Source organism: Rhynchophorus ferrugineus, unplaced genomic scaffold (genome assembly GCF_030347505.1).
Source record: "Rhynchophorus ferrugineus isolate W39M unplaced genomic scaffold, kcgeb_rfMv2 rfM5, whole genome shotgun sequence".
NCBI lineage: Eukaryota > Metazoa > Arthropoda > Insecta > Coleoptera > Curculionidae > Rhynchophorus > Rhynchophorus ferrugineus.
The window spans coordinates 8,490,368-8,503,370 of record NW_027472584.1 but is presented as its reverse complement, the minus strand read 5'-3'; the positions used below and the strand labels follow the sequence as shown (position 1 = coordinate 8,503,370).

At 27.3% G+C, this 13,003-nt stretch overlaps 2 protein-coding genes across 4 annotated transcripts in view; one reads left to right on the top strand and one right to left on the bottom strand.

The window, feature by feature from the left end:
* LOC143197643 (HEAT repeat-containing protein 5B) overlaps positions 1-13,003 on the top strand; it is a 38,132-nt gene that overhangs the window by 12,410 nt on the left and 12,719 nt on the right. The window lies entirely within an intron of this gene.
* The window catches only part of LpR1 (Lipophorin receptor 1), a 42,662-nt gene that overhangs the window by 28,383 nt on the left and 1,276 nt on the right, over positions 1-13,003 (bottom strand). For both annotated transcript variants that reach the window (XM_076406239.1, XM_076406240.1), the window contains exon 2: positions 11,938-12,054. In XM_076406239.1, the coding sequence (XP_076262354.1) occupies positions 11,938-12,054 (117 nt within the window). The remainder of the gene's footprint in view (positions 1-11,937; positions 12,055-13,003) is intronic.

The window sequence follows — 13,003 nt, the reverse complement described above, 5'->3', positions numbered from 1 at the left end:
AACGCGAAAGTCTGAAAATTTGATTAATCTATAGGTTATCTGGAGAATATGCCACTGAACTGCATGCTAATAATAAAGCTTCCTAGCTTTCTAAATTATCATAATTATAGTATGCCTTTTGTCTATATTTGAATCGTTCTTAGATAATTCAAAATATTTGTGAGTAAAGATAAGAAGTATCCCAGGTTTATTTACATAAACTTGATTATAATTTTTGATTTCTACAAGGTTACTACGACTTTATTTTTATTTTAAGTATGACATGTTCATGAACAACCTGAGAACGATTAATTAGAAAACAAAGTGTTTAAGCAAAAGTAAATATAGACATAGCAAAAAAAAATAGGTATTTGAAATGACATTAAAATTTTTATGTATTTAATAATCGTAAAGGATCAACTATAGGTAAATTTTTTGGAGAATTTCTTAGTAGTAAAGGAAGTGGTAAAATCACTAGAATAACTGAATTTCAAATTCAATATGTTTAGTTTTCAATTTCAACAATTCATTTTCGATTTCAACATGTGCATGCTGGTTTTGACGTTTCAAAAGTGGGGATGGTGAGGTTACTGATGATTAAAAGTAGATCAATTACGATAAGGTGTTAGATACAATTTTTTCCCCCACCTCGTTTTGGATCATCTTTATCCATGTTTTTTCGGAAATGTTCGCTGCGTTTTCAACCTAAAAGGTCCGTTTCGTCATAAAAGTCTAAGAAAAAGAAAACCATTGTAATCGGGATCTCCAAATTTATTCCTCAAAATCCTCCTTTTTGGTTGTCGTCGATCTTAATTCGATATCAACTAATTTGAATTTGTAGTATTTTTGACACCGGTACTGTGCCCGTACCGGTGTGTGTTATGAAATATGTAATTATTCGTATAAATATGGTGATTTTCATCTTATTTCCTAGCCGCGCTTTGGACAGCCACGAAAAATTGAGTTCTAAGCTTTACAAACTTTCAATATAGCTAGAAATCACACAAATGGTTATTTTCACGCATTTGCACTAAATGGGAATCAATAAAAAACTTGGGAGGTTGACTTCGCGCATGTTAACTGAACACAACCTACGCAACACTGCTTGCACAGTAACAAATTTGTTTGTTGAAAATTGTGAATATGGGTGATAAAAAAGGTTATATAAGCATAAGTAACAACACTGTAAATTGATCATAAACAGCTATCAATAACATTACTGAGTAGACCAAGCAATGGTGAATAAAATTAAATACGACGGAATCTACGCATATGGATTTCACCCACAAAAAATAGATTACCTGGTTATAATCGGTTCTCCAATTAAAACAATTCATATGCGACCACAGTAAAATACTTAGGCATGATACTGATACTAAGCTCAAGTGGAAACAGTAGGTTAAAAAGAAACGAGCAGAATTTTGTATAAGGCTCAACAAATGTGATAGCTGCTTGTACTACAAACCGAATTGTCACTTCACAGTAAATTATTATATAAACAAATATTGAAGCATACGGTATGCAACCATGACGTTACAGAAAGAAATCCAATATCAACAGGATCTAAACTTATCAAAACAAAATTATTAGGAGTATTATCAACTCTCCATGGTATATAAGAAGTGAAAACCACCACAAACTCGCAAATATACCTACAATTAGCTCAAAAAGTCTACAACTGCTCAACAACCGTTGACTTATTCCGAGGTTGAGGAGCCAAAAACAATTTGAAGTGCTGTATTTTAAACTTATTTGGAGTGCACTAGTGTTAGTACTAGGCAGTATCTATCAAACACTAATTAAGTTTGGGTCTCAAATCTCAGATCTTGACTTGAAGAATAATATTAATAAAACATTAGTAGAAAGGGAATATGTAACTAGTTGTAAAAAGTACTTTTTAATAAAAAAGCTACATATTCGCCATCTTTAGTGGATAAAGAGTTTAAAATACACCGTGTTGTAAAATCATTGATTGCATTTCTAACACAATGATATTCGTATGTTACCTAAAATATCTCAAAATAATAGACAACAATTTCAAGATCAAGTTCATTGATGTCTATGTTTTATATGTAAATTTGTTGAAAAATTTGCAAAAATGTAAATATAAGTATAACACTTAACAATACACTTAATAATCATTGATATGTCTTTCTTTCTGCTAGGTCTTCAAAGACATATACAGTCTTTAACACAATCTCTATCCGTATAATCTGAGCTAGGCGATCAAATCCCGATCTTGATCTCATCTCTTGAGATTGAACGGCATGGTGTACATGTAATTATACCTACACGTCATTTATAAGAAAAAATCAAGAATCTAATGTCGAGGAAACATTTGACATTAAAGTTGTTAGGAGAATGTTGAATGTTAGGGTTGGTCTGTAAATTGCTTTGTACACTTCAATTTTTGTCTACTTGATGTTTCCTTTTTGCTAATGAATTTACTATTTATAGCGAAGTACAAAATCATGGTTTTTCTAGTTATGTCCTTAATTTCCTTTCCTCGATATCTATACCTAGGTACTTAAATGCATTTACTTGTTCTATTTCTATATCCTCAACTTGGATGTTTGTTCCTTCTAGCTTTCCCATCACCATGACTCCCTTTTTGCTTTTATTAACCACTTCATCCGTATTTTTTTAGTGTCATATTCCGTCTATTTAAGATTTTCAGTATCTGGTCTTGAATCAGTTGTTATTATTACATCATCCACCATCAAGATCCTAACGACATTTCTGTTTTTTCCACATTTTTATACCCTATATGTAGTCCTGTTGCCTATTTAGTCCTCACATTTCATTATTATTTCATTTATTAATTTTAAAAACAGGCTTGGGCTTTAAACGTCGTAGTAACCTACGTAGGTTTTGAAAGTGTTTGATTGCATATTGTCTGCAATGACGGCATTGGTATTTATCCTGTTTATTTCTTAATTTATTCCTACAACTTTATTACTCATACCTCTTTGTTCTAATATAACTCATAGTATTTCTCTTCTGACTCTACTAAATAATTTTCCAAATCAATGAATGCTACTATATTAAAATAATCGTATAGTAAAACTATATTGTCAGAAAAACCTCCAAATAGTTCAATAGATGCAACAGCTGTATTACTATATTTGAAAAATCCCAGTAATTATTAAGTTGATTTGAAACCATTGAAGGTCAACGAACTTTTTAAGATCGATCGATCGAAAGATCGATCGATCGAAAGATCGATCGATCGAAAGATCGAAGATAGAAATAATATAATTAAACGATTATATCGTATCCGTGAACAACCATATTTTCTTCCACATGCGTCAGTTTCCGGTAATATCATTAAAACCACAACAGCAGATATTGAAAACAACGATGAATTGAATTCTGAAATGATTTTAAACGATTTCAATTTACGTGCTGCTGCAAAAACCAACACAACTCTTTATTGACAATTTTTAGAGATGGATATTAATAAACAGTTCTCAAAAATAAAAAAGCCTAGCCCAGTAAATGAGTATAAGGAATAATATTTTTTTTAATATTATTTTACTTAATCGCGTGTTAGTTTTCTGAATAAAAGAGTACTTTCAAAAAGTATCAGAAATCTTGAAAATATCGAAATTTTCATAAAAATGTAAATTCATCTTTCAAATAGTGTAAATATTAAATGAATTAATGTAATTGTAAAAAATTAAGTAATTGTGTAAATATTATTAAAGAGTGAATACGTCGAGTTAAGGATGTCGGTCGCAGAAAACAATATCGATATATCGATTTCTATTTATAAAAAAAATATATTCATATATAGGTATAGGTATATTCATATATATATATATATATATATATATATATATATATATATATATATAGGTTCAAAGTTCCACATGTCTAAATATTTTAAAAAGTAGCGTATATTTAAAATTGAGCACTAATTTTAAAGGTTTAAACAATTAAATGATTTTTTAAAGCGTTTAAGAAATATTTTTATATTTGAAAAAATATCGGCTAACAAAAAGATCGATATATCAATATTTTTTCGGCATCCCTACGTCAAGTGGGGCAGCACTGGCCAATCAAACATTTCCATATTTAAATCCTAACAGTATTATTAACCTGAATAGTTATAATCTTATTTAAAAAATAATTGTCGTTTTCTTTTTGCAACTCAGATGAAAACGTAAGCGACTTTAAATTATTTTTGCCTTAATCTTCTTAACTTTTAATTCCACCTCCTTTTTATGTGATTTTCATAATTTTGGATTTTCAAAAAGTTCCCCTGGCAATATCCGGTTCGGAAAATATCCAGAATTGAATTTTATTCAAAATATAACATTTAAAATTCACAAACTTTCAAACTCCAGGACAGAAATTTATAATTATAAATATGACCATGTTAGTTCCAAACCACAAAAAAATCGTTATCTTACTTGATAAGTTTCTAACTTTGCCTTCGCAACTTTTTTTTTAATATTTAGAGCTTCATCAGCATCAGTGAACTCTCGTTCATAATGTATAAATTTTGTTTATTGCATAACTATTATATCAAATATTCCTATTTTTGTTTTTTGAAAGTTCTCTTAAAAATAGCAGCGTCACCAAAATTATTGGGCCTATAAATTAGTGGTAAAGATTTTTTTATAATGTGAAGTTTTATTGTGTGAATAACTAGTACAAATTATTCAAAGTATTATCCAATGATAGCCGTTACTTTTTCCCATTCTCCTGGCAATTGACGAATTCCATCTCGAAACAACGATGTTTCTTTTGAGGCTATCTGCGAATCAATAATCAAGTAGTAATCAGAATGAGCGAGGTCTGGAGAATAATTCGGGTGGGGTAGAACTTCCCATTTTAATGTATCCATGTATGTTTTCACCAGTTTTGCAACCATTTTTTTTAATTAGCTTGAAGCCATGGATATTCGGCTTTGCCGTTGATATACATGTATGACCAGTTGGTCCTCATGATTTATTTTCGCTTTGAATTATCGTAATTGATACTTTTAATCACCACATCTAAACCACATTTAAAGCGTCAAAACCAGCATTCACATGTTGAAATCGATGAAGCATGGTAGCCATAAGCTTTACACAGTTAAAACAGTAAGACACATGTACAAATTTACCCAATGCTATTTAATAAACAGTAACACCATCTGTTGTAAATCCTTAAAAATTAATTTATAGCCCATACATGCACGTAATTTACGATTGTGGCACATAAATAACCAGTATGTGATAAAAATTTCAATTGCACGATCTAATCCAAATGGTGCTTGTTAATTGATGTTGTTTTTTCCATCAATCAAACAAAATAAAAATACGAATCAAAATATAATTTCCTTATAAACGTTAAAAAATCTACGTCTATTCACTATCACTAAAATTCAATATATTCAATGATATTTGCTTTTCACAAAAAACACCAGCGAAAATTTGTTCAGTCTGGGAATGATAAGTTAGTGTACAGTAACAATAACATGTTCAGGAAAAATTAACTTGCTTTAGACAAATCATGATAAAAAGTCAACATGACGACTAAGAAGTCAACATTTCAAGTATGAGAGACATTTCAGATACATTCAAAATACGTTACATTTCATATGCATTAATTAATCCAATAATGTAAGACCGCATATAGGTCAAGCCCAAATTAGTTGAGTTAATTGTCTTTTCTTGACCATACAACCAACTGTTATTAAAATTAATAAGTTTACAATTAATAAAAACACATCAGTGCGGCTTTAAAAATGATTTCCAACGTAATCCTGAATCAAAACAAGAAAGAAAACAACAAGATGAAACAATAAACCGAAATTATTACTGTAACCTTTTAAGCAAAGTAGAACTAAACAGCAAAAGGGTGAATTATTTCAACATCCAGCTTATTCTCCAAATTTATTTTCATCAAAAGAAAAAGTTATTAGTGGCGTGATCTTATTGAATAACCATATATATCTTATCTTTTATCAATAAGTTAAAAAACTAATTGATATATACTCTGTTAATAATGTACGTTTTACTTATATTAATATAGTTATATTAAAAGGTGTGGTAATGTTAGCTCAACACGTTATCTCAATATAAATATTAGTGGTATATGAACAAATATCACTCTAGCAATATCTGGTAATATACATATAAAATAAGCGGAAATTGAATGTTACTATGTTAACTCTTACTAATATAATATGGTAATAAGTTAAATGGCACCCTACCATTAAATAATGAAATTCATGAAACACACTAATTGCTTTAAATGTAGAGCAACTTGGGGTTACCTTGAGGCCTATATATTTAACGTATATACCTCTTAATAACTGACATTGTTTTATAGTATATAATAAATTACATAAAGTAGAATCTCAATATATAAAAATCAAAATAAAATGTTCAGGAATCAGTAAACGTTCTCACGATATTTCCACATGATAACAAACAACATCTAGTGCGTATGTTCTTTTTTTTTAATTTTAATGGATCTAATATCAACAAATACGATTAACTACATGAGAATGGCCCTGAAACTAACACTACAAATTCTACAGCTGATCTTAGTACACGTCAATCAAAAAAACACAGTTTTAAAAAACAAACAGAGATAGAACATTATAGTTCCTAGAAAAATACATCGTAATTTTCGTCAAAAATATGAATTACCACAAATTCCTTGTTTAGAATGGAAATATTTTTAAATGCCACATATCTTCCTCATATCCATCAACTATTCTTATAATAAATAAATAGTTAATCTAATAATGTTATTTAACTGAAAAAAGATTATTTGATATTTAAAAGATTTTGGAGATAAAGTTTTGATACAATACAACCTTTATTTTATGATTTAAGAGTAAAAGAACAATAATTGTATTCTTTATGTATTGAAGATGTAATCAAAAATTGTCACTTACAGCTTTTAAACTAATTCAAATGTAATTCAGATTGTACAAAGATAAGATTAATCCTATTAATGTGAATAATGAAGAATTGTGCATATTTTTTATTAAGCGATTAAAATTCATTGTTTTTTTACGACTTAATTAATGTATTATTGATATAGTTAAATAGAAAAAAGCTCTTTAAATGAGCTTCACGACTTTCTCAAGGCAGTTTATCTTTTAAAGTCAACAGAAGCATTGTAACTTTATTAATAGAACCACATGTTGCAACAGTAAATATATCATACGGTGCGTTCAATTATCGAGCTACAAACTGTGAACTTGTTTATTTGCCATCAAATTTATTGATTCTATTACTGGAAAATTAACTGGCGACACTTCATAGTATTTTAAATATAAATCGTAATGTAGCAATCATTCATATATTATACTACTATTTAAATTAGGTGTGTTGTATTAAGAATAAGATATTATAATAATTAACTTGGTAAATATTATCAAGAATATTGAAAATTAAAACGTTATTTTTCCTAAACAAATGCTTAAAAAATATTTAATAAGTGTTTGTTAAATTATTAAGTGATCTACCCACCAGACATTTGCCTAACCTAAATTTTATTCAAGTAGTCTATCCTCGGACAACAAAAGTAATTGATTAATAGAAAAATATGTAACAATTACCAATAAATAATGTGTAACGTTTAATTTATTCCGTGTTTTGTCATTTAATGACACATTACAAAGGTACTAATTGGTAGCAATTTGTTATTAGCAATATTACAGTAAGATAGCAAGTTAGCAAAATTAAAAAGACTTATAGTCAAGGCCATGAAAATACTATTTATATCTAAACAAAAAATATATCCACTAAACAAGTCAAATTATTTAATGAGTGGAATTTGGAAATAATAAAAACACTAATGTTTATTTGACATTAATAAAAAAAGAACATAATACTACAACAGGAAATGAAAGGAAAGATAACAGAAGATAAATAATAAAAATTCCCTTTCCATCCAATTTCTTGTTCTGTCATTTCTGGTTGGTTCAAAGATTCGTTTGGAGATGAAAATATTTTTATTTGCCCAGGTATATTTTGTATTAATTTATCTAACAACACTGAATGTACTAATATTATTATTGTACGCCAGTTTGTGTAATATTTACATTATTATCGTTATCTGCTAAAATTTCTAAATTTCTGATTAAGATTCTAAAAAACTAAACAATTTTCATTATAACAAGATTAAAACGATTTTTTTATACGGATCGATTTTAGGTATTGAGATATTAGGTATATTTGAGGACTTAATATTTATAACACAGTAATATAATGCCTGGTGATAAGCACTAGATTGTTCAATAAGTTCATGAAGCGCCATTTATGATAGGTTTTTAACTTATAACTTGGACTGTGAGGTCTCACTGGGACATACACAATTCATCAAATATTCTAAACAATGTTCAACTGGATTTTGAAAATAATTTAAATTCCTGCATTTATTATAAATAATTATTTCGAATGTAACTGAAGGTGAAATATCCAGAAACAATGCGCAATACAAACATTTCTACGTGTAAAATTAATTAGATTATATAGGTCATGCACTATATGTGTTTAAACGTTGAATGACAACTGAATAAAAAAACAAAATCCGAACTTACACCTATATCTACATAAATTCTTGCATTAAACATATTATATAACCCATTTTTCATACTATATATTGAAAATCATTATTATATTATCAATATATATAATAATATAACATAATATAACTACTGTCATGATAATAACCACACAAATGATTAATTTATAAGAACACGTGCAGATTTATCAGTCCAAATCAAGGAAGCAACAGTTTGTTTACCCTTTTATATACAGTGTCCCTATAAAACATTGTAGAACTTCCAGTAAAATATTTTATTATTTTACGAGCCAACAACATACAAATAGTACAAAACATTTTGGATTTTATCATGTTTCTTTAAACCCAGTTATGCCAACTAAATAATAAAATAACTGTAAAATAAAACGTGTCAGATTATATTTATCTGATGATTAGAGAATTCCCACGTACTTTAATATTTCCAAAAAAATGTTATACAATATTTTGCTTTTCCATCTACTACAAATAAAATAATGGTGATATCAGTCTATAATCCATAACAGAATAAATAACAATTTTAATTTTTCAATATCAACAAGACAAATTTTCAGTATCAAATATCTGATGCGACGCAATTCCCAATCGAGTGAAAGTTATGCATATTAAAAAACATAAAATGAGAAATATAGAATGATTAATCATTTAATCTATAGGTACCCAATACCCAAGGCTTATTTAATAATAATGACCGCTTAGTGTGGATACTTAGTTTCTCTTAACGTATTATTTTTAATTTTTAGACAATTATCGGGTTGACACAAAAAATGGGGTTTCTTAATTAACCAGCCGCTATCTTACGTCACAGCTGAAACATAACAACAAAACAAGGCGCCAATATATTTTGGCAATACATTTACGGCAAATGACATAGGAAATTAGTTAAAAATAAAATCAAATAATACAGAAAATATATTTGTAATATTTATATATATATATATATATATATATATATATATATATATATATATATATATATATATATATATATATATATATATATAGGGTTGTCAGATTAAATGGATAAACCGCCATATCTAACATAAGCAAAAACACTACTTTAAAGATAAATCAATGTTTATTATTAATGTCTATATTAAATAATTTTTGTAGAAAACTTTTTGGAGAATTTTTAAAAAATTAGATACGGAAACAAAAATTATAATGAAAATTATTAATATATATCTATATTTGACTTGGACTTGTTATATAAAAAGGATAAAAAAATTCAATAGTTCCTAATTACGTTTGATAGGGTCTTGCTTTTTTTGTTATTAATCATTTTTTTAAGTCGAAAAAATTAATTTAATAATATATTTGATGAAGATCAGTCAGATTTGCCTGCCTGAGATTATATAAAATAGAACTTGATTTATACCATTGAGACTGGGGTCTCGAAGTTGTCACACCCGTATCCCCGAAGCTTAGGCAAGAAGGACCTCCTGAAAGAGCATTATCCAATACTTACCACTCCTTTTTCCAGTTTGTTTAATCAGAATTTGAATTCCACGATAGCCAAAATTACGAATCTTTTAAAGCTATCCAAAACTCTTCCAAACTATACGTCAGAATGGAAATGATAAGAATGATCAGTCAGGCCATACGGTATAGTAGGTAGAATTAGCATCATAATAAGTAAGTCTTGCCGTGCTTTGACTTGTTGTGGTTGCTTTCATTTCAAGGCAGTTTCAAAAATTATACCGAACGAATCACCATCTAATACAAAACAACCGAATAATTATTGTTGAAGGATATAAACCATCAGTACATCCTTTTGACATCTGTAAAGAGCCTATATATTAACCTGTATAAAAATTAACACGAAAAATTTTATCGTTTAAAAGTCATAAAATACAAAATAATAGTAATGCAGTTCATAATAGTTCCCAACAAAATTCTGTATTAAAATTATGGTCTGTTAAATTGAAGTAATAGTGGTAATATAGTCTATAAAACATTATGAGTTCATTATTATTTATATATTAATTAGATATGATATGATATGATATGAATAACAACTAAAAATGATACAATGTTCGAAATAAAATCAGTTATTAAAGCATTATCAGAATTAAACGTAATAAGTTATGTTATTGTTTATTTAATAGATAAGTTAAACTTTATTTTATTGGATAGAAGACAATTTTTTTTCTGAAACATTAAATTTAATTTAATTTGAATATGACGCAAAACTAAGAATAAATTATGTTAAACTAATGATAAAACAGCTAAAAAAAAACTTGTTTCATTTGGTTTTAATTAAATTGCCTATCATCTCTATAAATTAATTGAATGGGCAAGAATAAGAAGTTTTTTTCGATCTACAAAAAGAAACAATTACAACATAATAGACTTTGATCTACGAATTTAATAATTATAAACTTAATATTGGAAATTAAAAAAGATGCATTAGCATTAAAAACTAATCAATTCTTATCATCTTTCTTTGTAAATATATAGGTCAGAAATCATAATATCTTCTTTAATTATATTAATTAAAACCAATTTATTTATAATGAGTATTTAAAAAAGAGATACTTGAACAACATTGAATAACCAATAACAGATGTTTTAAAAAAATCGTACTATTTATCAGCTACTATAATTTAATTGTTTAAATTTTATTGTTATTATTAATAATCCAGTTATCTACTTCACACGATTAAATGATTTCAACAATGTCTAGAAAATAATGTGTAGTGTTATGAAGAACATTAATATATTAATTAATATATTAAAACATATTAAAATTTATTCGGCTAGGTTTTAGATGGGCCACTTCTGATGATAAATAATTATATTTAATTATATACATTTATAAGCAATTAATACTAGTAGTAACCCACAATACATAATGTGAAGAATATTTCCAAAAGTTTAATAACATGAACACATGAATATTTTAATGTACAGTTTTTATTTTATGATAAAACCTTACTGTTATCTCTGTATTCAACCAACTCTGCAATATAAAGTAGACGTTATACAAACAAGTAACAGGTAATTAAATTTGTTTCCTGCAACAATAATGAAGCTTCAACTGCTAAATAATAACGTACATTTCAATTTAGCTGAAAATCATAAAAACTTGACCGAATACTTATTTTTGTGATTTGTTAAACCAAAAACGTATTTCATTTACAATTACTAATTGTTATATGTATATTCCACAAATACACTACGAAGTAAAGTACGGTAATGCATTAAGTCAATTGAATCTTAAACTAATGTTGAACTAACTAAACTGATGAAACCAAATTGAAACTAGTGTTAAAAAAGTCCACAATTTTAATATTCAAATTGTATGATAAGAGACACATCAGTCTTGCAGACTTTTTAGAAATAGTCAATTTGCTATATTAATATTGCTTTTCTTTAAGGCATAATTAAATGGAATATACTTACTGGAACATGCAAGCTCATCTGAATTATCTCCGCAATCATTTTCATTATCACACACAAATGCTACAGGAATACATTTTTTGTTGGCACATCTGAACTGTCTCAAAGAACATTGCGACCCTAAATAAGAATAACGTTATATTATAATCAATAGAATCATAATAGAAATCGATTATTATAATATACAGTTTAGAATTAAATTAATGACACTTCTTTTTTATCACACGTATAATTAAGCTTATCTTTAATGAAAAAACACCCCTATATATACTAAAATAAAAACGTAATAATTTGTAATCGTCCATATAATGTTTAATAACTACTAATCTTCCTTTCACATTTTTACATCCAAGCATTCTTCTAAAAATATGTTTAAACATTTAATAAAATGCTTGAAAATAATAGTATTTTTCAATAAAATATACATCTATATTTTTTTAAAATCTATTGTGGAAAACTAGAAAGCTACAAAAGAAGGTGTAGATAGATATTTTTAGTATGAGCATATCAAAAATAATCCAAAACAAATTTAACAAGCAGCATTAAAAAATGAACTATGAACCGGTTTGAGAAGCACGCAATTTATGCTTCTAAAATTGAGTATCTTTGCACATTTCGGAACGTAGGAATATTTCTTTTTTAAGATATTTTTTTTAGTTATTTTAATAAAACTTGTTCATAGTAGAGCTACTCTAGGAAAATAAACATGAAAAAGAAATAGTTTAACGAGCTGTATTCAATTGCCATGAAATAATCTAGGTTAACCTAAAAATTCAGCATCTGCAAACGCAAGTAATTTTGGTTCATTAATAATAATTAGTATGTATCATACTATATACTCCCAGTCCTGACATAACAATTTCGGTCTTCTTGAAATGATTGAGACTTTTTCTCAATACTAATTTAATAACAATTTGCATAAATGGTTAATATAAGCTTCAAACTAACTAAATGAACAAGAGATATGTGATAATAAGTAGCGAACTTGTACGTATGCAGCGATTTTATGTACTATAAATAAATTTTGAAAGAGCCCCCGTAATAACAGGATATAGGACGTGAATATAAA